The sequence below is a fragment of the Hyperoodon ampullatus genome, assembly GCF_949752795.1.
Source record: "Hyperoodon ampullatus genome assembly, chromosome: 3".
Taxonomy (NCBI): domain Eukaryota; kingdom Metazoa; phylum Chordata; class Mammalia; order Artiodactyla; family Ziphiidae; genus Hyperoodon; species Hyperoodon ampullatus.
This window is the reverse complement of record NC_136916.1, coordinates 20,151,332-20,179,052: the sequence shown is the minus strand read 5'-3', so window position 1 is coordinate 20,179,052 and position 27,721 is coordinate 20,151,332. Positions and strand designations below refer to the sequence as shown.

The window sequence follows — 27,721 nt, the reverse complement described above, 5'->3', positions numbered from 1 at the left end:
TGAATTCATGATTTCACTATACTGCTAGAAATGAACTGTTACATAATTAACATTAAGTTACAGCTAATAAAATTAAATCATTTATTCACCCAATTTTTATTAAATGCCAAAAAAATACTAGGTTATATTACCTTAATGAGAATAATATCTCAAAGTACAAAGCATTTCAAGTATAAAGAGCACTGAACATAAAAAACAAAACTTAGCAAGAAGTAAAGCTATTAATTCTAAATTGGCAAATATTACTAAATGATCTTTTAAATGTGTAAATATTAATTTTAATTCCCCAGATCAATCACTTAACCAAATGCATTTTAAAAATAAGATTTTGGGGCTTCCCTGGTGGCGCAGTGGTTGAGAGTCCGCCTGCCGATGCAGGGGACACGGGTTCGTGCCCCGGTCTGGGAAGATCCCACATGCCGCGGAGCGGCTGGGCCCGTGAGCCATGGCCACTGAGCCTGTGCTCCGGAGCCTGTGCTCCGCAACGGGAGAGGCCACAACAGTGAGAGGCCCGCCTACCGCAAAAAAAAAAAATAAAAAAAATAAATAAATAAAATAAAAATAAAAATAAGATTTTGTACTTAAAGTACGAAAAGCTTATAAATTCAAATTTATTAGAATTCACCCAACGCTAGGGTCAATTGTATTGCTGGCTGACAACTGTAAATCGTAAATCCCTCAGGGGGTTAGAAACAGAAGTAGCTATCTAAAATCTATCAGCCGAGATACAGCTGAGACAGGTCTTATTCAGTCACCATCTTCATTCATTCATTACAGTGTTTTTAAGAAAACACAGAGATTTTATTACTCTATTTTTTTTAATTGGTTAAATAAATTTTTAAGTAAAGACTTTAATGAGTACAGACTAACACTTCACAACCCCTAAGCACAGTGCCATCTCCCAAGTTAATTAAAATGACCAAGAGCATTTATAATCCATAGACTGAAAATATAGTCACTTTTTAAAAACCATCATTATTGAGATATGGAATAAAGGCTTAAAGTATTTCAACTATGTACAAGCATTAAATACTCACTAGCTTGGCACTTAGATTTCTAGCATTATCATGCTTAAGAGAAACCTTACTGGGAAAAAACGATTGCCTATGATTTATTCCTATGATACAGAAAAACTTCAAAACACCTACTGGATAATGATTGGGAAGGAGAAACTTTTGGAAACTGGTCATTTTAACTGTAACGTACCCTCTTAGAAGTAAGGAGACTAACATTAGGCCAAGTAGGGACTCTGCACTAACCAATTCCTCATGTCTTCTTTGCTCTCAGTCAGGCATTTAAATCCTCACTACAGAGGCTGCTCAAGTTGAAGCTATCCTAAGGCATGAGTGACTTATTAAGCAATATGCCAATTATTTTCTACATTGTGATTAAGATTCTCACATTCCCCCAAATTATTACATCTAATTGGACAGTCCCTGTGATAAAATAACTGCTACCATGCTAAGGTCAATTTACACTTAGTAAATAACCTCCTCTAATAACCAACCATAGTTAATAGTTCTGTATTAAAATGAGTAAGTTTCTAGGAAAAGGCCACAAAGCTGTGCTCTCAACACGAGATCCTGTTCAAAATTTCTTGCGTGACTTTAATAACAACAAAAAAAAGGTCTGCTTATCTAATCTAAATGTGACCAATGCATAAGTACAATTAATAATATACACATCATTGGGACTTTCCTGGCGATCCAGTGGTTAGAACTCAGTGCTTTCACTGCCGTGGCCTGGGTTCGATACCTCGTCGGGGAACTAAGATCCCACAAGCCGCGCAGTGCAGCAAACACACACACACACACACACACACACACCATCGATTATCATTAGGCTAACATAATATGCCAAAAGTATCTAAATAAAGTTTCAAAGAGGTAAGTCTGTATTAGGTATAAAAAAATTATTTCACTAGTTCAAGGTGAGGAACTGGCTGGGCAGCAGTTCCCCTGAGAAATTAGTCTTTAGGCGTAACAAAAAGTCAAGACTGACAAGGCAGCTACAAAAACTAATGGAATTGTAGGTCATAAGCAGATAAGAAGTCATCCAAAACAAACATCCTAAGGATAGTGAAGTGTCTGGAAATCATGTAGCATACTGAGGGAACCAGAGGTATTTAGCCTGGAGAAGATGAAAGGGAAACATCTTGGCAGTCTGCAAATATTTGAGACATCGTGGTGTAAAAGAAGAGACATGTCACATGCCAGTGTTTTTCAAACTATCTGCCATAAAGGAATAATTTTCTTTCCAATCATAGCACAGCTATAAAACACAGTGACAATATCATGGCAATGGAGAATTGCTATCAAAATGTTTAAATGCTTAGTCTCAGTTTCTCAGCTTAATTCATTGTGAACAGGTAAACAGTTCATGGACCCCCACTTTGAGTAGCTTTATTCCGTCTGTATCAGAAAAAAGAAGTAAATCAAAGGGAACCATTATATGGGGCGTTAAACATCAGCTTGAATTCCTAGCAAATAGGTATGTCCAACAGTGGAATGGCTCAGACCACTAAGCTCGAGAAGTTTTCAGAAGGATAATTTATGTCAGATAATCTATAAAATGGATTCCATTTTGCATTGGAAGGATGACCGGATTAAATCATTACAGACTCCCTACCCTATAAGCTTCTGTGAGGACAATCAAAAACACACACACAGGGCTTCCCTGGTGGCGCAGTGGTTGAGAGTCCGCCTGCCGATGCAGGGGACGCAGGTTCGTGCCCCGGTCCGGGAAAATCCCACGTGCCGCAGTGTGGCTAGGCCCGTGAGCCATGGCTGCTGGGCCCGTGAGCCATGGCTGCTGGGCCCGTGAGCCATGGCTGCTGGGCCTGCACATCTGGAGCCTGTGCTCCACAACGGGAGAGGCCACAGCGGTGAGAGGCCCGCGTACCGCAAAAAAAAAAAAAAAAAAACACAAACACAAAACCCTTAAAGTAGCCAATAAGAAGTAATCAAAACATACTTTTAAAATCAGCTGTGATGTATTAGGTAGGACACACGGGAAGTGGAAAAAGAGTAGAAAACTTGGGGAAAAAAAGAAAGAAAGAAAAAAAAAAAACTTTGGGGCTTCCCTGGTGGCGCAGTGGTTAAAATCCGCCTGCCAATGCAGGGGACAAAGGTTCGATCCCAGGTCCAAGAAGATTCCATACGCCGCGGTGCAACTAAGCCCATGCTCCACAACTGCTGAACCTGCACTCTAGAGCCCGTGTGCCACAACTACTGAGCCCATGCGCCACAACTACTGTAGCCCACGTGCCTAGAGCCTGTGCTCCACAACAAGAGAAGCCACTGCAATGAGAAGACCGCGCACCGCAATGAAGAGTAGCTCCCGCTCGCCGCAACTAGAGAAAGCTGCAGCCAAAAATAAAATAAATAAAATAAATTTTAAAAAAGAAACGGGGCTTCCCTGGTGGCGCAGTGGTTGAGAGTCCGCCTGCCGATGCAAGGGACATGGGTTCGTGCCCCGGTCCGGGAAGATCCCACATGCCGCAGAGCAACTAAGCCCGTGCGCCACAACTACAGAGCCTGTGCTCCAGAGCCCGCGAGCCACAACTACTGAGCCTGCGTGCTGTAACTACTGAGGCCCGTGTGCCTGGAGCCCATGCTCCGCACCAAGAGAAGCCACGGGGCTTCCCTGGTGGCTCAGTGGTTGGGAATCTGCCTGCCAATGAAGGGGACACAGGTTCGAGCCCTGGCCCGGGAAAATCCCTCATGCCGCGGAGCAACTAAGCCCATGTGCCACAACTACTTAGCCTGAGCACTAGAGCCCGCAAGCCACAACTACTGAGCCCACGTGCCACAACTACTGAACCCTGCATGCCTAGAGCCCGTGCTCTGCAACAAGAGAAGCCACCACAATGAGAAGCCCGCACACCGCAATGAAGAGAAGCCCCGGCTCACAGCAACTAGAGAAAGCCCGCACATAGCAATGGAGACCCAACACAGCCAAAAACAAAAAGTAAAATTAAAAAATAATAATAAAATAAAATAAAAGAGAAGCCACCACAATAAGAAGCCCACGCACTGCAACAAAGAGTAGCCCCTGCTCGCTGCAATTATAGAAAGCCCGTGCGCAGCAACGAAGACCCAACACAGCCATAAATTAATTAATTAATTAAAAATAAACAACAGTCCTTGCTATTCGAAAGCAAAAAACGAGGATGCTTTTTTTTTTTTTTTTTAAGAAACATTAAGGAGCACCACTGCCATCTTAAATTCTCACCTCTTAGTGATCTTCAGCCACCAAGGATTTACCCATATAGGCTCTGCACCTATCTTACCCCTGACCTAACTGAACTACTGGCATACACTATTGCAGTCTTTTCTGGTTGAGTCAATCACCTTCTAGTGGTAACTACTTAAACCAGTCAGTCCTCCCCAACTACAGGCTTATAGGAATAAGTGTTCTCCCCCCAACATGCACTTTAAATAGTTGCAGAGTATCCAAAGGCTACTGCTGTTGCCTCCTTTCTGTACCCCTTCAGCCCTTCTCCAAATCCAACCCTCCATAAAGGTGACCTAATAATACCCACCAACTGCATCAACTTCTAGCTTGTTGATGCCTTCTAGGTGCAGATGCTACACAGTAGTCTACAGTATCTTGTAACTGTCAAAGGTGGCCTAAATCAGGCACACACATTCCTCTAGAATTTTGAATGGATGTCCCCAGGAGAAAGACTCCCATAAATTCATAGTTGCACTTGAAGAATTTTTTCACAGCTACTTTGGTACACTATTTTCCAAATTTCTAATCTAAAATATCACTGATAATGAATGACTTTTTCTCTTAAAAAGCAAGTATCAACAGTGACATCAATAAACTAAAATACAAAACAATGAAAGCAAACCTGTTACAGAGAGGGAACAGCAAAACACACAGAAAAATAGCAGATAAGTTAAAGTGACAGAAAAAGAAAACTTATCCCTCAACATTAAGAAGTTTTTTAAATCACAGGAAGAAAACAGATCCACAAAGTAAAAATCACCACATACTTGCCAGATTTCTTTTAAAATCAGAAACAAAATCTATCGAAGACTCACATTTAAACATGAGTACTTAGATTGTTACACTGTGAAATTTTCCTGGAATGTTAAGAAATCACCTGCAATGAGCCCTTTTCCAAAAGTTCTTTCAGTGGCATGAAGACTTTAAAATTTTTAAGTATGAGCTCCAAAATAAATTCTCATTTCTGAGAAACATTTGAAAATCACCTGTTTTGTCTCTCAGTATTCTGTAGCTCCCTGTGGTCCCTTTTCAGGTGTTTGGTCAAAGACGTAAAGTATTCTTTTAAAAGATTCTGGAAAGGTTGCTGTTTCTCTGGACTAATTATCTCACTAGGAGGAAAACTCAAATTAAACTTCTCTGCAGCACTCTTTACTTTCCTTGGTACAAGTCCAGCAATATCATCTCCACAATGTCGACAAAAACTAATCACCACAGAAACATGGGTATGGGATTCCCGATCAGCATTAATAATATTTTTTAGCTGTTCATAGATTACGGAAAGACCTTCCTTGTCAGTGAAAATCCCAACTATTGTCAATTCTGCAATGAAACGCAAATCAGTTCTTAACTTGGTAATGTTAGGTGTTTTCTCTTCTTTCCTTGCTTCAAAATGCTTTTTCCAAACCTGAAGAAGTGATGGGGCAAAGTCGGCGTAACGCTGGTGAAAGAGAGAGCATAAGTGCACAGCACAATTCACATCAGATATTTTTAGCTTTGCTTCCACAATAGAAGCTACAGCCTCTGCAATGTACTTGCTTAAATTTAGGCCATTAAAATCATGGGACAAGGAGTCTCTCTGTTGTTCCGTAATAGTTTTTAGTTTCTTGACAAAAGCGGTATTTTTCTTCAAACTTGAGTCTAGTCGGCTAAAGAAATTTTCCTCTGGTCGGTTGTCTGGAGCATTTTGGTTTCTGCTACGAAGTTCCTTCCTTAACTGATGTCGTTCCCAAGCCTCCTGATGAAGCTGAAGGGATTCCTCTTTCTCTCTATATAAAAAACAAACAAACACGTAAGTAAAATACCCTGTATATTTTGAAGCATCACTGATGAATCCTATAAGAGTGAAAGCCAATGAAAAGGTGATCAGAAAAGCAACAGAATCCAAGAGGAAAAAAAGATGCAAGAGGCCCTTTCACTACTAAAGACATCTGATTAATGACTTAAGATAATGAGAACCCATTCTGATAACACCAAAAGTGGAAGAGCGGAGGATTCTGAATAACTAGATTAAAAATCATTCTGCCAACTGGCAAGCTAAATGGATAAAACACTTTTATTTGTCAACTCTAACTCAATAAAGCTGAAAAAAATAAATAAATGGATAAAACACATGATGCTTAATATGAAAAAACAAAGTAATATATTTGGGAAGGATAACCTAAAACAAATAAAAGCATTGGGAAAACAGAAAAACAAGAAATGTCCACAAAGAATATTTTAATTAAAGAATAAACATTATAAAAGAATGCATTAAAATGTTTTGAGATGTTAAGTACCATTTCTCCATACTTCAGCATTAAACGAACCTTTATTAATAAAAGTACTTGCTAGGTTTAGGTCAAGTGTAATTAAGAAAGCTTGTATAGGAACCAGAAGAACTATAGGATAAGAGCACTTTAATAAAAGGTTAACAGACTCAGTGTATCCTGAAAAGAATAATTAAAAACAAATCTACCTATGTTTCCACTAAAAAGATGGGACATGTTTAAACTGTAGAAGCAGTAAAATAACTTGGGCAGGAGTGGCAGAGTGGAGACAATCTGACTTTGAGGTTTCTGAGATACCAAAATATGTAGCTTTAAAATATAAATTTCTAATAAAATAGATTTGCATCTTTCTGAGCTACCCTATAATTCTATGATTTTTCCACTAACAGCCACAATATGTTAACAGAGAGTTGCATCTACCACTGGGAACAGGGACATGTGAGTATCTCTTGGAAGCCTCCCAGCCACACAGAAACACAAGATTAGCAGTGAGAGTACACGTTAAAAAAGCATAACTCATTACGTATATGCACTCAAGAACTCCATTATCATCTTTATTAGAAACACTTTGATATATAATGAATATATATATACATACACACACACACACACACACACACACACACACACTTAAGGTATTTATTTATATTTATAAATTTACAGGTAAAATAATGTGATGCTTTAAAATACTCCAAAGGAAAAAAATGCGAATTGTTGATGCTGCGTAGGTGGGGAGGGATGGTACATCATTTCATTCTACTTTTTGCATCCTTGAATTTTTCCCAGTAAGAAGTTGGGGTTTTGGTTGCTGTTGTTTTTTTAAGCTCTTTAATAGGAGGGGTGAGAGAACAAAACTTACAGTTTAATTAAATATCCTTGTGAATTGTTTTTTTAAAACTAAAATAGAAAATAAGCAAGAAACTCTCAAGAATCATGGTTCTGAATATTCCAAAACAGGTCACTACTACTGCTTTTCAGACCCAAGGCTCCAGTTCCTCATTAAAAATAGAGGTACAAAAGAACTTTGGTAAGGAAGTAGGTAGCTGAGCTGTTCTAGGGATTCATGAAAATTCATGTTTGCAAACAGCTTTTTAAATTATATATATGAAGGGAGGAGCTCATGCACTATTCAACAACTGTCATTTCTGCTACATCCTGGTAGTCTTCCCATGAGGACTACCTCAGTTTTCACCAGTTCATTATATCACTTGCACAGATTTACATGGTTAAAAATAGATTTAGATAAAGGTAAGAATGGGAGGCATTAGTGGAGTTGTACTTAAGGACAAAAGTTTTAAAGTCAGCCCAGCATAGGTTCAAATCCCAGCTGTTCTACTACTTACTGTGACCTTAGGCAAGTCATTTAACCTCTTGAAGCTTCATTTTATTAATCCGTAAAATGAGGATCACAGAGCCTACTTCATTAGACTGCCTTGAAGACATGTACTGATACAACTGTAGTGCCTGACATATAATAAGAACTCAACAAACAGCAGCCATTTAGAACTAAAGATTTTCAGGAATTCCCTGGCATCCCAGTGATTAGGGCTTGGCACTTTCACTGCCAGGGGCCGGGCTGGATCCCTGGTCAGGGAACTAAGATCCTGCAAGCCGCATGGCACGGCCAAAAAGAAAAAAACAAACTAAAGATTTTCAACTTAGAAAGATGGCATAAGGTACCAGGGAAAAAAGCTTTTTTAAAAAACAAAAACAGCCCAGATTGCCCCACACCTCAAAAAATACTTATTAAAGATTACTATTGCAGCAACTGTGAAGTGGCGAAGGTCCCGGCTAGGAGAAGGACGTTGGATCTCATTGTCCGCCCAGCTTTTCGACCCTCCCCCAAAGCCCCTCAATAAAATGGCTTTATCCCCCCCCCAAAAAAAAATTACTATTATTTAATTTAAAGAATGAAAGCACTGTAAGCATGCCACTCGTCAGTAAAACTAACAGAACAAGTAAATTAAGATACTCCCAACTCTCAAGAAACTGCACGCTGGAAGTTTTATTTCAAATAATCACTGTTTTTCCAAAACATTCCAATCTTCCCATTCCTGCACATCAATAGTTAGAATAAACATTCTTACTTCAACTGAGCAGCCTCTTCCTCCTGCTGACGTTTCGCCTGCTCTTCTTGCTTCTTTCTCTCTTCTTCATGCTTCTTTTTTTCTTCTTCCTCTTTTTTCTTTAATTCCTCCTCTGCCTTCACCTTTTCTTCCTCTTTTTTCTTGCGTTCCTTGTCTTCTTTTTTTCTCTTATCTTCTTCCAGTTTCTTCTTCTTATCTTCAGGGACCTTAATAACCTCCTTCTTGGCGGTAAGCTTGATCTCCTCTTTTGGTTTCTCCCTGCTGCTCACTGGTCGCCTTTCACTGCAGTCTTTTTCCTTGCTGTTTAGTAAAGATTCTTTTTCTTCCATACTTGCTGGCTTTTTACGCTCAGCTGGCATTATGTTACCCAGGACAATCTGTAAGAGTAAAAGAATGTCAGCATTGTAGATGCAGTGACGTTTTTTAGTGACGTGACACTATTTTGTTAAGCAGAACATATTAATGCAACTTGGCAATTGTGAAAGATTAAATAAAATGCATGCAAAACGAATACTATTTCAGTGATAAAATTCCATATCTATCATGATTAGTTATGCCTATGTCTAAGTATTTTTTTTCTTTTTACTTATTAAGGAAGTAATCAAACACAAACAGAAGTGGAGAGCACAACATAAGGAACTCCATGTAACCATTCCCTAGATTCAACCACTGTCAACTTCAAAACAACATATTTAATCATAAATACTTCGGTATGTAACTGAAAACATTCTGAATCAGTTTTACCCCCCCCACCATTTCACAGCCATTAAGAAATGCTGGTGGCACTACTTCATACAATATTCAATGCAAGTATATAAGTGGGAGCATAAACGAGCTCTTGCCTCCTATGAAGACTCATAAATTTCACCTCATTGCTCTAACCTTATCGAACTTTCAAATACAAAAACTGTTAACTATCCCAAACTGGACTAGACCTTTCATCTCTTTATTAGTATTAGTCAAAATTAGTTTATAAATAAACATAATAATGATTATAAAAAAACTGTATATTCTCTTCTATATCGGCCAATACAAGGGCCACCAGCCCAGGGTTTCTCAGCCTCAGGACATCTGGGGCAAGACAATTCTCTGGATGGGAGGAGGGGGACGCTATTCTGTGCACTGCACAGAGTTTAAACGCAGCATCCCTGCCTTCTATCCAGTAGATGCCAGTAGTATCTCCCCAGTTTTAAAAACCAAAAATTACTCTGGACATCACCAAATGTCCCCTGGGGGGGAAATCACCACCAGCTGAAAACCACTGCACTAGCCACATGTGGCTACTTACACTATAAATTAATTAAAATTAAACGGAATTTGAAATTCAGTTCTCCAGTCACTATCCATATTTCAAGTGCTCAATTCCACATTGGCTAGTGGGTACGGACGGTGCAGATACAGAACATTTCATCATCACAGAAGATTCTTTTGGAGAGCACTGGTCTATAGTACAGGCTCCATACAGTTAACTGGAAATAAACTCTGGAACAAAAAATGTATTCCCCAGCAAAATTCATGATTTTCTTTTCTAAAACTACATCTCTACTTAGAACTTAATGTCCTCATATAATTTCTCTTATGGACAGTACTTCATGTTTTAATTCCTAAATCATCTGAAAGTTGTACCCAAGATAATCAAAATACTTTCCATTTAAGAAGTATAGAATGACTTAACTACCTAGTTTTTTTTTTTGACAAGCTAAAGACAAACAGTACTCTTTAAGTATTTTCAAATATAGGTTTTAAATTACATCAATAAAAACTAGGTTAGCAAAGAAAACATTTGCAATAATATTTTATAGACACAAAGCATTTATTTCAGCCCTCTGATAAAATATTACCACAGAAAGACAACCTAAGCCAACAGAAGCACTTTCAGTCATTTCTGGAGGCACATGCCATAGTCTGTACCTTCTCTCAGCCACCTCTTCCTTTCCCTTTTTCTGTTTTTACTCTTGTTCTCCTCCACTTCCATGTTCTATGCATTTTTTTGGACAATGACACCCAAAGGCTTTAGTTAACACCATTGGTGGAACTTGAACAAAAAAAGGCTGTTAATCCTGTCTAAACAATCATTAAAATATATGAGCACAACTACATATTTTTGTGGTAAGATACTGTTAATATTTATATTATCTGGGAAGTGTAGTTATCAATTTCTCATGCAGCTTCAATTAAATAGCCACCTTTGCCCCAAAGCAAGCAAACTTTCAAAAGAGAGACTACTAATAGCTACTACTCACTGGTACCAGAGTAAACATCTTACATACATTATCTCATTTGATACTAAAATCTTTATGAGGTGGGTATTACTTTCCCTATTTTATAAATGAGTAAATGGAGACCTGACCAGGTAACTTGACCAAGGCCTCCACAGCTAGTGACAGAAGTGGAATCCGAACTCTTAACTAAAGTTATGAAGAACCTTTAGAATATGAAACTGTCAGCTGGAAAACTTGACAACAGATACTGACTACAACAAATCAGAATTACGTATCTCAAAGTAGAAAGAGTCCCTGATAATGGCTATGCAGTTTTCACATGGCATATTCTATGCTAAAATATATGGGGACAGGTAATTCCTAGGTAACAAGATAATCTTACTTAGGAATATTTGTAATTCTATGCAAAAAAAATAATAATGTTTATACAGAATTTGTACTTTGTTGTGAAGCAGCAACAAGCAACATTTCAGCTGATACGAGGAAGTGTAGTTCCCAGGATATAAAAAAGAATGGCATCAAACTTTATAATTAATATCTCATCTATGAAGATGAAATTAGATATTAAATTCTGTTAAAACATTAAGAAATTCACTTGGAATCTGACAAATTCATAAAGGAACATCATTTATTAGCACAAGAGTCTCCCAAACTTCTGTGACTCTCCACAGTACTCAATTATTCAACAGATTTTTAAGTGCCTTCTACATCAAACTGTAGTAGTCATTCATGAATAAAATTCTGCTCTAAAGCATGGCAAAACAGATTCTCAGTTAAGACACTTAAGTCTTGGGAGTGGTATCTCCTTTGAATCATTTCATCCTTGTATTACAAACATATACCCAAAGTACACTTGGAACTAAATTTCAGTGAACAAAAAATACGATGGAAATCTAAAGGTTCATGTAAAGGCATCAATGCAATATGTGAAAGTAGTATGAGCTTTAAAGTCAGTCAGACTTTTCAGTTTGCATCCCAACTCTGCAAACTGCTAGCTATGGAAACTGGGCAATGCAACACCTCTGAGTCTATTCATCAATAAAATGGAACTATTGCTACCTCTCTGGAATTACAGACTTCTTACATTTCTAAACCAGTAGCAGCATGAGGGAGGCATTCAACAAATGTTTATTCTCTTTCACAGAGAACACTGAAAAGCTCATCCTAAAATGAGAGATTTTTCGAGTTAGGAGTACTAGATTTTACCTACTCCAATGCTCAATCTGTACGTTGAGTGACCTGCCCTAGATTACACAACTAGTCTAGCGGCTGGGTTGAAACTCTGTGTCCAGTGCTCTTTTCCACTATACGCCCTGACTCTAAGATTTAGAAAGACAAATAAAAGACACGAACAACATGATTCAGATCAGTATGCATTTGTACCACATCAAGTTTCAAAAACTGAACTGTGTTAAATTATATTTAATGAAACACTCAAATTTCTTTAATTATTTTAATAAACTCATGCTTTAATAAATATCTATTTTACCTAAAATGTTTCACAAGTTTTTCAAATAAAAACTAAAACTTTTAAATAGATTCTATCTCAAAATAAGGTAAAAATTAGTGACCTTTTAATTGGATATGATTAGCTCTTAACAAGCTATTTTACTGAGTATAATTACATTCACACAGTCCTTAAAAGGAAGCCATGCTTTAAAACCACCTTCCTAGCTCCCAAAATAGTGTCTTGGCCCTTGGGCTGTATAGTTTGTTTGGTTTTCTAAATATACTCTGAACTTCCAGAAGAAAGTAAAAACTACTTTACTGACAAAACAGGTACTAGCAATGGCGTGTACGGGGAGAGTGCAGAGGAAGGGGTGTTTCCCTTTCAAAGATATTCCTTCGCAAACTACCATATGGACGATGTATGAAATCACAAAGAGACTGCTCTGAAAATACTCCAGAGTAAAAGAATGCTGTTTTTTTCTTTTCATTCTCGGTTATTCATTCAAAATGTTCTAAGGGCAGAACCGCACAGGGGCATTACCTCCCAGTCTTGGACTTTAAAGAACGTCCTCAGTATAAAGGACTCTTTCAAAGCTTTTACAAATTTCACCAGAGTTCAAAAACGATTTTCTCGAGGAGTTGTACAGTCCTCATGAACACGCAACAACTCTGCTAAAGGAGCAAAGTGAGTAATAGTTTTCCTCAGGTCTGAGGCATCACTGCGTACAAGCCCAAGGGAGCAAGAGAACTGACGGTTCGGTCCCCTCAAGCCTGAAAGCTGGCTCTGCTTGGCCAACCTGGAGACCAAATACCCCGCGATCGTCCGGTTACTTCAACAGGGCCAACAAACAAGAGAAGACCAGGAGGCCCGGCATGAGGGCAAAGTGAGGAATCACCAGCCCACGGGACTAAAAAACAAAGTACACCCACTAATGCCTGCCCCAATACACCCAAACCCCTTCCCCTACACCCTCGTCTCCCACAACCCCCTGCTCTTGCTCCACACGCCTCTGCCCGACACGCTTACCCGCCACAGCTCCCCTTCCCACGCGGGTCCACGGTCACCTTCGCGCACCACCCCTGCCCCAACCCGAACTTCGCACCCCACACTCCCTCACCGACGGAGCCCGACACGCTCCGGCCGGTCTCCCCGCTCCACATCCTCCCACACACGCACCCTCCCCACTTCCTCGCCCTCGCTTCTCTCCCGGCTCCCCGAGAGCTTTCCCCAACCTCCCCTCGCTCTCCTCCACACCCCCAAACCGCTGCAGCCCGTCACGGCGGGCTCCCCGCCTCCGGCCCCGAGGCCCGGCCCGAGCATGTGAGGCAGGCACCCCCTCGACCGCCCCTCCGGCCTGCCTCGGACCAGGGGTTCCCGCGTTGATGGGAGCCTCCGGAGGAGAGGGGTGTGAGGAGGACGACGCCGGACCCGCGGTCCGGCTCCTGCTCGCCACCCCCGGAGCGCTGGGGTGCGGAGGCGCCTCTTGGGTCCCCCAGGGAGTACGAGTCCAGGCCGGTGCCCCCCAGCCCAGCTTCCTCCCGATCGTTGGAGCGGAGGGGGAGGAGGTTCCCCGAGACTCACCTCGAGCCTGTTGTCAACATTAGCCCCGGGTTTCCCAGCACCAACTCCAGCGCTCGGGCTCTCCCCTCCCCTCCCCCCACCTAGCTCGCAGCCGAGGGCCCGCCTTCCCTCAGCTCCCCCTCCTCCCTCCGCCCGCCGGCCCTCCCGCCCGCCACTCACCAGCGCGGCCGGGCTGCGAGTGGGGGCGGGGCGGAGGGAGGTGGAAAGGAAACAGCTATCCGTGCGATTGCCAGATCGAAAACAGCCCGGGGCTTCCTTCCGCCGGCATCCCCACGCGCTTAGCTTAGCTCCGGGGTGGAGGATCGCGAGTAAATACTCAGATAGGTGCCACACACATAGCGACTGCTTCAAATTGCCCTCTCAATGAGAGGAGCGAATTTTTCAGACAGGCGATCCTCAGGGCAGCCACAAACAGCACCTCTAGCCAGGACCTCAAGGGAGGGGAGGAATGGTCCGAGGACCGGAGGCAGGAAGTGGATTGGTCGCCAGGAAAGGGAAAGCGCCTGAATTGGAGGTGCGCAAGCGCAGGCACTGAGGTTGGGGGGGGGGAAGGAGAGGAAAGCGAGAAGGGGGCGGGGCGGAGCTAACAGGAGGTGAGGAAGGGTGGTGGCACAGTAGGCGAGTTACGGAGCGCCATTAAGGACAAATTTAGCCATGTGAGTCTCATGGGAGTTTCCTGGAGCTAACGTAAGGAAGAGGTCTAAGAAGGGAAAGTTTGATTGGACTAATTCTTGGGGTGAAGTTAAAGATTTAGGGAGTTGAAAACTGGAGAGGCTAAAGAATATGGCTGGTAAGGAAGGTACAAAGTGGTAAGGAACGGGTCTAGACTTACGAAAGTCCCGTGGGGGAATTTCCAGAAGCAGTTTTAGGTGTTCGACCTAAAAGTACCCCAGGGTGAAGAAGAACCAGGGCTTTTTTTATACAGATCTTAGAAAGTACCCTGTTCTAGCAAGCAGCTTTTTAAAATTACAGTGGAATGACCTCCTGGAATTATTGAATGAAATCACCAGGTTAAAATATTGGCCAGTCTTGCCATTTCTTCTGAAATGTGAGACCAAGTCAACTTAAAAAAATGGCTCAGCTTATCTAAACAACTTATTATCTAAACAACTTATTTTCTTTTAAATTGATGAACTCGTGCATCTGGCCTCCGATTTTTACCAAAACGGTGCTAGGGTTTGCCAACAGAATCTGACTGGGTGTTAAGTACAGGCCGGCTTTGACTGGTCAGGAGCCAAAGGAACAAAGGTGCAGAACTAGTCTTGATTCTTGCTTGATGTGCGGCGCCCCGCCCACAAAATAAGCTACTAGCAACCTCAAATCCTTGACGCAGGTCTAGGTTCACTTGTGTTCAGCTTTTGCCCTTTGCCTCTATTTACTGTTTTTTACTTACTATTCATTTTTTTTTAATTGTTGAGGTATAGTTGATTTACAATGTTATATAAGATTCGGGTGTACAACATAGTGATTCACAATTTTTAAAGATTGTATTCCATTAATAATTATTACAAAATGTTGGCCGTATTCCCTGTGCTGTACAATATATCCTTGTAACTTATTTATTGTGCATAGAATTTATACTTTTTTTTTTTTTAAGAAGATGGTGGGGGTAGGAGTTTATTAATTAATTTATTTATTTTTGCTGTGTTGGGTCTTCGTTTCTGTGCGAGGGCTTTCTCTAGTTGTGGCAAGCGGGGGCCACTCTTCATCGCGGTGCGCGGGCCTCTCACTGTCGCGGCCTCTCCTATTGCGGAGCACAGGCTCCAGACGCGCAGGCTCAGTAGTTGTGGCTCACGGGCCTAGTCGCTCCGCGGCATGTGGGATCCTCCCAGAGCAGGGCTCGAACCTGTGTCCCCTGCATTAGCAGGCAGACTCTCAACCACTGTGCCACCAGGGAAGCCCGAATTTATACCTCTTAATCCCTTAGCCCTACCTTGCCCCTCCCCCTGGCCCCCCTGGCCCTACTGGTAACCACTAGTTTGTTCTCTGTATCTGTGAGTCTGTTTCTCTTTTGTTATATTCACTAGTTTGTTTTCTTTTTTAGATTTCACATACAAGTTATAACCTACAGTATTTGTCCTTCTCTGTCTGACTTATTTCACTAAGCATAAAACCCTCCAAGTCCATTGTGTTTTTGCAAATGGCAAAATTTCCTTCTTTTTTTATGGCTGAGTAGTATTGCATTGTATGTATACACCACATCTTTCTCCATTCATCTGTTGGTGGCAACCAATTAGGTTGCTTCCACTTACCATTTATTCTTAGCACACAAGTTGTGCTTCCAAACTGAGTGTTGATGCCTCCTGTACTTAGAAAAAAAAACCGACCAATAGGCCCATCATTTAAAGGGTAATGAAAGAGAAAGACAACTACTGCTATTTTGTACCATTGATGAACAACTATGAGAGAAGTATCCTAAAACACCATACTAGCAATAGCCACCAAGTTCTCATCAAAATTTTCTTTTTCTCATTTTGTCTGATTACCTTAAGAAGATTCACCTATGCTGCTGATAAATAAATCCTTCTCCTCAATCCTTTGCCTTTCATTAGGTGTTAAAAAGAAATCGGGGGCTTCCCTGGTGGCGCAGTGGTTGAGCGTCCGCCTGCCGATGCATGAGACGCAGGTTCATGCCCCAGTCCGGGAAGATCCCACATGCCGTGGAGCAGCTGGGCCCGTGAGCCATGGCTGCTGAGCCTGCGCGTCCGGAGCCTGTGCTCCGCAACGGGAGACACCACAACAGTGAGAGGCCCACATACCGCAAAAAAAAAAAAAAAAAAAAGAAAAGAAATCAGGTGTTTAAAAAAAAAGAAATCATGTGAATACAGGGATCAAAAAAGGAGAGCATTTTATCAAGCATTTGCTATTTTACATTTGTTATTTTAATAATCACAATAATCCTGTAGGTAAGTATAGAAAATGAGTCACAGAAATATTAAGTAATTTATTCAAGATCACAAAACTAGTAAATATATTATCTACTATCATACTGAACACTAACACCACTAGAGAAAGCCCGCATGCAGCAATGAGGACCCAACGCAGCCAAAAGTAAATAAATAAATTTATTTTAAAAAATAAATAAACCTAAGTGTATTTAAGCAAATGTAAGTATAAAGTATATGGAACATGATACTAGTTAGCAAACCATATTGAAATTTCTCATGAAACTGTAAGGTTGAAAACCAGTTTACTAACACTGGCTTCTATTAATTTCACCAAAGTAAAAGTGAAGCAGTAAAAAAAAAAAAAAAAAAAAAAAAAAAAAAAAAAAAAAAGTGAAGCAGTGTGAGGTTACTCTTTTTTTCTTTTAGCTTTTGATAAACATGGTCAGTCAAAAAAGCAAATTAGATCATAAGACTTATAAAGTGCTTAAAATACTGCATAGCAAATAGTGAAAGTCAAATAAATGAAGTTATAATCAAATGCACAAGATAGACAGTAAACAAAAAACTTAAATAGAATAAATGCTACAAAGGAAATAACAGGGAAAGGACTTCCCTGGTGGTCTAGTGGATAAGACTCCGTGCTCCCAGTGCAGGGGGCCTGGGTTCAATCCCTGGTCAGGGAACTAGATCATGCATGCAGGCCGCAACTAAGAGTTTGCATGCCACAACTAAGAAGCCCATATGCCACAACTAAAGATCCCCTGTGCTTCAACTAAGACCTGGCATGGCCAAGATAAATAATAAATCAATAAATATTTTTTTAAAAATAGAAATACAATGGTGAGGAACTGGAGAGAGAGAATAAGGTGGCTTCTGTTACAGTGGTCAGGAAAGGCTTCTTTAATGATGCAAAGTTCAAGCTAAAACCTGAAGAATTAGATGATCTGAGTTATCCAAATACAGTTATCAAATGGGCAGTTGGAGCTCAGTGAAGTGTACTGGCACAGAGATGATAATTTGAGCACCATCAACATAGCTAATATTTAAAGTCATAAGAGAGGGGGAATCCCCTGGTGGTCCAGTGGTTAGGACTCCATGCCTCCACTGCAGGGGGCACAGGTTTCATCCCTGGTCAGGGAACAAAGATCCCGCATGCCATGCGGTGTGGCCAGTAAATAAATAAAGTCAAGAAAGAACGAGATCAAAGAAAATGTTATAAGAGAAGAAGGTCCAGGACAAAGCCCTGAAAAACTTCCAAATATAGAGGTTAGGTCCCTAAAAAGGTGACTGGGTGAGGAGAGGGGAAAGCTGGAGGGTATAGTGTTGTAAAAGCCAAAAAAAGAGATGCTCCAGGAAAGGAAAAGTGGTTAACTGTCTCAAGTGTTACTGAGAGAACAGGTAACATCAAGACAGAAAAGAGCTCACTGGATCGACACCATGGGTCTCAATGTTGACTTTGTCGGAGGCAGTTCAGTGAAGTGGGGGGACGGATTGGAATAGTTCAAGACTAAACTGGAGGTGGAAAAAGTGAAGACAGGTATTTGAGACATTGTGAAGAGCAATAGAAAACTAACTGTGGGAGAATGTGAAGTCAGGGAGGATTTTGTTTTTGTATCTTTTATATTGTTTTTGTATTTTTTAACGAAAGATATAGAGAATGTGTACTAATGAGAATGATCCAGTAAGGAGGGAAATATTGGGGATGCAAGAGAGAGAAAAAAAAGATAACAAAGGAGCAAAATCTTTGTGATGGAAAGGAATGGTATCCAAAGTACAAGTGGAGGGATTTCCCTGGTGGTCCAGTGGTTAAGATTCCGCACTTCCACTGCAGGGGACACTGGTTTGATCCCTGGTCGGGGAACTAAGGTGTCACGTGGTGAGGCCAGAAATTTTTTTAAAAATAAAGTACAAATAGAAAGAGTGCCTTTAATAGCAGGGGCATTTCTGCATGATACTAAGAGAAGACAAAGACGATGGATATGTGTACAGATAGGCTTGTAGATTTAGGGGGTGGTCCATGAAGGACTTCCTCCTTGATCATCCCATTTTCTCAATGAAATTTGAGGCAAGTTCATCAGCTAAGGGTAGGTTGAGGGAGACATTGTGGGAGGTTTAAAAAGAGGAGAAAATAGTGTTTCAGACCCAAGTTCGTGTGCCTGACACACAGTGAGACCAAACAGAAACGTCAGGTTTGTAGCAGAGAAATTTTTATCGCAAGGGCTGAGCAAGGAGAACAGGATGCTCCTGCTAAAAAAGTTCAAACTCCCCAATGGTCTTTGGTATAGAGTTTTTTTGTTTGTTTTCTTTCTTTTTTTGGCCGCACAGAGCAGCTTGCAGAGATTTTAGTTCCCTGACCAGCGATGGAAGCCGGGCCCCCAGCAGTGGAAACATGGAGTCCTAACCACTGGACCACCAGGGAATTCCCTCAGGGAAGAGTTTTTATAGGCAAAATTTGGGGGGAGGGCTGCAGGGTGTGTGACAACCCTCTGACTGGTTGGTGGTGATGTAACAGTGTGGCATTCCAGGAATCTGCCTTCTGGTTCCAACCAGCCTGGTATCCAAGTGTTTACACTCAGCCTGAAGTTACCATCCTCCAGCTGGGTGGGGGCCTTAGTTCCTGTAGAAGAACTCAGATATTTATATCAGGTTGTTGTGTATATCCCTTGAGGAGAAACCAGGCCCCTGCCCCTGTGGCTGCACTATCGTTTCTTGACTGCCTTTCCTTTGTTTCTGCATTCCCTTACTCCTCGAATTAGTAACTGTTTAAATCTGCCCTTTGGGACTCGGGGGAAGGTCTAAAAGCCTTTGGTACCTGGGAGGGCCCTACAAAGTGTGAAAGCAATGGAGATTGCCTGCAGAGCCAGTTGAGGTTTGTGGTCATGAATTTAAAGTAAAACCATCCAGCCTACATATGCCAATTTCTCCAGAAGAGATGGACAATTAGATTTCATCAGGGTTGTGGCTTTTTTTTTTCCATGAGAGTAATGAAAGAGAAAGAGACAACTACTGGAATTTGGGTGTTTGCAAAAGAATTATTATAAAGAGGGATCTTGGGATCTAAGCTGGGTGCAGAGGGCGGATAAGGGAGAGGAGGTGTGTGCGTGACTGTGGATGGGGTTAACGGATTGACAGGAGTACAGGTTGCAAAGAAAACAGTAACAAAAGAGCTTGGCTTCGGTGAATTAATGGGGACAGACAAGGACATAAGAAAGTGGTTCTGAAGAATTGCGGTAGCAGGAGGCATAGACAGGAGAAGCAAGCCCAGAGGGGCCAAGGCTCTTGAAAGAACGGAAGAGAACTGGTTTGGAAACCACAAAGGGAAGCAAGAAACATGCATCTCTGAAGCCAGGCTACATGAGTCCAAATTCTAGGCCCAACATTTACTAGCTATTTGAAATTCACAGCTTTTTATTCTTGAAAATTGTGATAACAGTACTTTTTTCTAGGGTTTTGTGAACAGTAATTGAGGTGATTTAAATAAAAGCACTTAACACAGTGTTCATAGTTTATGCTCTATAAGTGTTAGCTATTACTAAATCATTTTGGAAACAATAAACACTATCATCTAAATGGCTTTGCAATTTGAGTAAATAGTGCTTCAATGGCCCTTTCTTTGCCCTCCCACTGGTGTGAAACCAGTGCACCTGGGAGTTTTTACTCCAGCATGACTTATCCTGCTAAGACAGTGAACTCTAAAATGAAGACTTAAAAGAAAGGAGAAAAGTCAAATCACCACGCTGCACATTTTACTTTTCTTACAATTTTGTCAATTATACCTCAGTAAAACTGAGAAAAAACAAAAAGGAGAAAAAAGGAATTGTGTTCTCAGCTATCATAACCAATAATGACAGGTTTGTAAATATCACCTCTAATCCTGGTTTCACTTCTATTTGTCCAGCAGAATAACCATTTTTAGTATTCTTTAGGAGAACTAATGGGTAAGTGGTGAGAAAGCTAACCCTATGTCATCTACTTGATCTCAGTTCTTTAATTCCTTATATTTCTAAGTCTTTGCAGTGGGATAACTGTGGTGAAATATACCACATATACTTCAAAACTAAAATGTCCAAAATTGAACTTAATTTTGGCCTCTAATCCCATCTACTTCTTTTTCTATTTTTATTCTTTCAGTTAGTGGTGCTAAAGAGGATCAGACAGGCCACCCCGAAAATGTGTCTTCATCATAAGGATTCTTTTGAGCGGAAGGCAATTAAGAATCAACAGATGCAGGAAGAGTTCTCTGAGACTCTCCGTATCTGCCTAAATGCAAGACATGGATTTCCCTTTGAGAAAGTGTCCACCCCCAACCTCAACCCCAGCATCAAGAAGAAGAAAATGACTCTTATCACCGGAAATGTAGAGACAACATCCAGATGGGTTTGCATAAACAGATCTTACTGAAATAATCCTTATCTTCCATTAGTTCCCCCATATATTTCCTGGTGACATCCCACAATTTGTCATCCCTTGAAACCCAAGCCCCCTTTCCTTTGTTAGGATGGTACCTAAGCCCCGAGTCTAACTGCTTCTCTGTGTTTCAGTTCTTTTCTGAGAACTCATGCACATAAATATAAGTGAAAATTGTATGCCTTTTCTCCTGTTAATCTGTCTTTCCTTAGTTTAATCTGCACACTCCCAATTAAAGAACATAAGAGGATAGAGGAAAAGTTATTCCTCCCCAATCGTTTCTTTTTTTTTTAATTTTTTTGATGTGGATCATTTTTTTAGTCTTTATTGAATTTGTTACAATATTGCTTCTGTTTTATGTTTTGTTTTTTTGGCTGCGAGGCATGTGGGATCTTAGCTCCTCGACCAGGGATCAAACCTGCACCCCCTGCACTGGAAGGCAAAGTCTTAACAACTGGACTGCCAGGGAAGTCCCCGCAATAGTTTCTTAGTCCCAACTCACCGTCTCTTATCCAAATGCAATCAGTATGTCTTAAAAAGATCTTGCCTGGGTCCTCCTCTGTATCCCCACTGACATAGCCTTAGTTCAGGCCCACAGCAACTCAAACCCACACCATTGGCAACCATCTTTTCTTCTCCCTAATTGCTTCCAATCTTGCCCCCTCCTGACCTTAGCATTGTTTCAAACACAAATCTAATTGTTTAACTCCCGTGCAAAACACCCTTTAATGGCAATAATCTCCAAACTTCTTTGGTCATACAACCCTATGGGGAAGGGAGGAGGGCATATACTCCCAACCCATGTCTATTTACTTAGATATAAACTGTGTATATATGTAATACTACACAAATTTATACATTATACTACATACCCCAAAGTAGAACAAATTTAAAAAAACAAGTTCTAATATTTTGGCCTAAATGGATAATCTTGCACACCCCCTAGTGCCAAGCCACTTTAGAAGCCACTCACTTACAAGGTAAAATTCAGCCTTAAGCAGGGCCTTTAATACAATAGCTCTTGCCTGTATATCTAGTCTCATTTCCTGCTGATTCCCCACAGGTCTGAGTTCTCACCATAGTTAATAACCTGCATGAACTGGACCCCCTCTTCCCTTGGTGCACATATTATGACTTTGCCTAGAATGCTCTTTCTCCCGTGACTGTTTTTAGACTGTTTTCGTTCAAGCATTATTTCCTTGGGGAAGCCATTTCTTATCACCACCACCCCACATATATCAGATTATGTCTCTCTCCCTACCTGGGTTCCCATAGCAGCCTGTGAACAACTCAGTTGCAACACTAACGATATTATATTGAAGTAATTTGTTTATATTTGTTTTCCTATTAAGACTGTGAACTCCTTGAGGCTATGATTGGTAACTTATTAGTCTTTGTGTCCTGGGACCACAAGCACATTTTTTTTTTCACAATCACATTTTGATAGAAGAATTAAAAGTGATGAATATGAAAGGGATTAGAATATACCACCTCAAAATATGCCACTTTGGCATATGGATTATTTTGAGCTGAAGGCAATTGGGAATCAACAGATGCAGAAAGAAAACTTCTTGGAGCTCTCTTTATCCGACTAAAAGCAGAAACTTCTGAGAAATGAGGACTGCCATAAATACCCTCCCTGGGAGATTTATGGATCTGAAGAAGATGGAAAGCCAACACCAAGATGAGTCTGCACAAACAAACTTTATTCAAATAACCCTTATATAGGTTATTTATATAGGTAATATGTCTTAAAGGGGTTCCATTGGTTATCCCATATATTTGCCTTCCTACAATTTTCTGCCCCTAGAAGTCCACACACACACACCCTTTTTTTGTCTAGTCACCCTTTGTTAAAATGGTACATAAGCTTCTGAGTCTGTTTCATTAGGTTTTCACTTCTTTTCTGTGTAGCCCCATGCATGCAAAATTAAAAACATCAATTAAATTTATATACCTTTTCCCCCTGTTAATCTGTCTGTTGTCAGTTTAATTCACACACCCCAGGTATTAAATCTAAAAGGGTAGAGGGAAAAATTTTTCCTTTCTTACAAACACTTTCTTGGAAGAGAGTGAAAAACCTGTGTACTTAGGCAGGAATGTGTAGGATTAAACTAGAGTGAAAAGAACAGACTAAAGACTGGAATTTCATTTTTATTTACCAAGCAATATACCAACTCTTAACAGTCCAAATATAGGATTATATGTCCCTTTTTGTGATTTCCATTAAAGGTAATTCAAGTTTTTAACACTGGGTGATTGAATGGATGAATGGAGAGAAATAAACAGACACTTCTTTCTTAATGTGTGTCAGGCATTAATCCATCCAATGATTCTTTTTGAGAGACACTGTTTTTCTTGTTTTTATAAATGGGGAAACTAGGGCTTAACATAGTTTAATAATGTGCCCAGGATGACACAGCTACTAAATAGAACCTCAATTCTGGACTATCTGATCCCAAAGTTCACAGTCTTATGTAATATTTCCTCTTATTCTAGGGTGCTTTCTCCACCTTATACAACTGAATACCATACACATGTGAATACAAATGTCCCTTTTTACACAATCAGAATATAGAATAAGAAAAGACATAATTTTATAATCTAGTCCTAACAAGACCAACCAATACATATAATGATAAAAAAAAAAATCTCTGCCTGTGTCAGACATACCAATGAAAGTGCAAAGGGAAGAGAACTGGGTCTGGTCTTACAGCCCCACTAATGTCCATGGAATGCAGTGAACTAGGGCAAGTGGTTTGTAACCTGTCTGTGACTCAGATGCTTCATTTAAAAAATGAGTACATTAGAAGTTATGATCCCTAACTTCATTATTTTAATTTAATTTTGGCATCACACTTCATCATGGCTTCCAAGTGTTTAAGTATTCAAAAGAAAAGTGGTTGCCTTCATAACCCAGGACAATATTGTCACATTGAGAAATATAGCTGGAGAGAATAAAGGTATTACTCAGAGAGTCCTCTGGCATCACCTCACTTCTTGTGTAAGTTGCTAAGGGAAGGGTAAAGCAGTGAGCGTCATTTCTAGCTTATTTGTCTTCTGGAATGTTCTACACTGCAGATGTGATACTATATACATTATACTTCCCTACCTTTTCCCCATGGAAGCTGTAGAAACAGCCATTCCATTGTGTTTTACCCTTTTTCATCCAACTTAAGGAAAGACTCATTTAAACAGGGATGTTAAGGGTGGGGGGGGATAAATTGGGAGATTGGGATTGACATATCCACACTACTGTATATAGAAATAGATACCTAATAAGAACCTACTGTAGAGCACAGGGAACTCTACTCAATATTCTATAATGACCTATATGGTAATAGAATATAAAAAAGAGTGGATTTATGTGTATGTATAACTGATTCACTTTGCTGTACAGCAGAAACTAACACATCATTGTAAATCAGCTATACTCCAATAAAAAATTATTTAAAAAAATAAAATAAACAGAGATGTCACAGGAATTCCCTGGCAGTCCAGTGGTTAGGGCTCTGTGCTTCCACTGCAGGGGGCACAGGTTCAATCCCTGGTCAGAGAACTAAGATCCCGCAAGCCGTACATGGAATGGCCAAAAAAAAAAAAAAAAACTTAAAAAAAATAAAATAAAATAAACAGGATGTCACTTTGTATTAATGGTCTCATACCCAACATTTAATATCAATTTAAGAAGAATAATAAGCTAATAACCATAGTTGTAATCCTTTGGGCAGAGTGTCATAGCATCCCATGGAAGAGTTACATGAGAGAGTTCACGATTGATAGGCCAAGAGGATGAACACTGCATATACTTCAGTCAAACCTTTCTAGAAATGGTCATGTGGGTATGGTAGGTGACCTCTAAAATGGTCCTCAAGGGCTTCCCTGGTGGCACAGTGGTTAAAAATCCGCCTGCTAACGCAGGGGACATGGGTTCGAGCCCTGGTCTGGGAAGATCCCAAATACCGTGGAGCAACTAAGCCTGTGTGCCACAAGTACTGAGCCTGTGCTCTACAGCCCATAAGCCACAACTACTGAGCCTGCATGCCGCAACTACTGAAGCCCGCTTGCCTAGAGCCCATGCTCCACAAAAGAAGCCACTGCAATGAGAAGCCTGTGCACTGCAACAAAGAGTAGGCCCCACTCTCCACAACTAGAGAAAAGCCCATGCACAACAATGAAGACCCAAAGCAGCCAAAAATAAAATAAATAAAAATTTGAAAAAAAAAGAATTTCCTTTCTTAAAAAAATTTATTTATTAAGTAAATAAATAAATAAAATGGTCCTCAGGGATCCCTTCCTCCTGGTATTTATGCCCTTGTGTAAAGCTCTCCCCTTGAGTGTAGGCTGGATTTAGTGACTAACTTCTAGTGAATATAATACAGCAGAGGTGATGGGGTGTTAATACCAATATTAGTTTACAGAAATAGGGTGGTTCATCTCCCCATACCTCTCGCTGAGGACAATTGACTGCCATGTTGTAAGCTATGCTTAGAGAGGCCCACAGGGCAGAGAATTGAGGGAGGCTTCTGGCCAGTGGCCAGTGAGGAACTCAGTCCTGCCAACAAACAAATGAATGGAATGAAAGTTGATTCTCCCTTGCTTGAGCTTTCAGATGAGATCATAATCTCAGCCTGCAGCCTGATTGCAACCTTGTGAGATGCCTTGAGCCTGAGGCCCTGAGCTAAGCTGTGTCTGGATTACTGACCTACAAAAACTGTGAGGTAATATATGTTTGTCACTTCAAGCCATTAAGTTGTGAGGTAATGTGTTATACAACAATAGATAACTAGGAGATGATAATCATTATTATAACATTACGTGTTGTTTTTGGTTTTTTTTTTTGGCTGCACCGCATGTGGGATCTTAGTTCCCTGACCAGGGACCAAACCCATGCCCCCTGCAGTGGAAGCGCAGAGTCCTAACCACTGCACGGCCAGGGAATTCCCTACATTACATGTTTTATACATATAGTTAAACAAATATATTTTATAAGTATGACATATTTCAGACTTTAAATCTGGCCTATAGTCTTCTTCTTCATAAACACTTTTTTTTTTAACCCCACTTGACTTCAACAGATTCCTGAATTAACCACACAGTTTGTTTTCATGCATTCATTCATCCATGCATACACCTATTTAAAAAAAATATTTATATATTTATTTATTTGGCTGCACCTGGTCTTAGTTGTGGCACGTGGGATCTTTTAGCTGCGGCCTGCGGGATCTAGTTCCCTGACCAAGGATCGAACCTGGGCCCCCTGCATTGGGAGCATGGAGGCTTACCACTGGACCACTAGGGAAGTCCCACATCTAATTTTTTTGAGACTTTATTTTTTAGAGCAGTTTTAACTTCACAGCAAATTGAGAAGAAGATAAAAACTTTTCTCATATACTGCCTTCTTCCCACATATGCACAACCTCCCCCATTATCAACATCTCCACCAAGGTGGTGCATTTGTTATAGATGATTAACCTATGTTGCTATGCCATCATCACCCAAAGTCCATGGTTTACATTAGGGTTCACTCTTGGTTCTGTACTCTCACACGTAACCATCTTTGTAGTAAATCATACAAAGCACTTTCCCTGCCTTAAAAATCCTCTGTGCTCTGCCTATTCATCCCTCCCTCCCCTCAACCCCTGGCAACCACTGATCTTTTTATTGTCTCCAGTTTGCCTTTTCCACAATGCCATATAGTTGGAATCATATATTATGTGACCCTTTCAGACTGGCTTCTTCCACTTTGTAATATGCATTTATGTTTCCTCCATAGCTTTTCATGGCTTGATAACTCACTCGTTTTAGTGCTGAATAATATTCCATTGTCTGGATGTACCACAGTTTATTTATCCATTCATCTACTGAAGGACATCTGGATTGTGTACAAGTTTAGCAGTTATGAACAAAGCTGCTATAAACATCCATGTGCTGGTGTTTGAGTAGGCCCAAAGTTTCAACTCATTTGGGAAAATACCAAGGTGTGTGATTTCTGGATCATATGTAAGAGTATCTTTAGTTTTGTAAGAAACTGCCAAACTGACTTTCAAAGTGGTTGTACCATCTTGCGTCCCCACCAACAATGTATGAGAGTTCCTGATGCTCCAAATCCTTGCCAGCATTTGGTATTGTCAGTATTTTTTATGTTTTGGCCATTCTTATAGGTGTGTAGTGGTGTCTCATTTTTGCTTCTTACTATATCACTGGTTTGTTATTAAAGGATATAACTCAGGAACAGCTAGATGGAAGAGATGCCTAGGGCAGGGTACCGGTAAAGGACCAGGAGCTTCCGTGACCTCCATCCTCCCCACATCTCCATATGGTCACCAACCTCTCATTGTTGTTTTAATTTGTATTTCTCAAATGACATATGATATGGAGTACTTTTTCATATGCTTATTTTCCATCTGTATATCTTCTTTGGCGAGGTATCTGTTAGGGTCTTTGGCCCCTTTTACAAATCAGGTTGTTTGTTTTCATATTGTTAAGTTTAAGTGTTCTTTGTATATTTTGGATACCAATCCTTTATCAGATATGTCTCTTTTTTTGAAAGACAAATGCCATATGATATCACTTATATGTG

The 27,721-nt window shown here is 40.5% G+C and overlaps 1 protein-coding gene and 1 long non-coding RNA gene across 2 annotated transcripts in view; one reads left to right on the top strand and one right to left on the bottom strand.

Annotated features, from left to right (window-relative positions):
- Positions 1-8,967, bottom strand: part of UPF2 (UPF2 regulator of nonsense mediated mRNA decay) — a gene marked incomplete at its 3' end in the record, with an annotated part of 88,385 nt that extends 79,418 nt beyond the window's left edge. The window contains exons 1-2 of the mRNA XM_079701206.1: positions 8,591-8,967; positions 5,223-6,002 (exon numbers count right to left, since the gene is read on the bottom strand). Of these exons, the coding sequence (XP_079557332.1) occupies positions 5,223-6,002; positions 8,591-8,949 (1,139 nt within the window). The 5' untranslated portion in view covers positions 8,950-8,967. The remainder of the gene's footprint in view (positions 1-5,222; positions 6,003-8,590) is intronic.
- A 5,476-nt stretch (positions 8,968-14,443) lies between these two features.
- LOC307050611 lies at positions 14,444-21,399 on the top strand. The gene is made up of 3 exons (XR_013810801.1): positions 14,444-14,499; positions 16,396-16,749; positions 20,863-21,399. It is a non-coding gene; the product is annotated as an uncharacterized lncRNA (long non-coding RNA).
- The last annotated feature ends 6,322 nt before the right edge of the window (positions 21,400-27,721 follow it).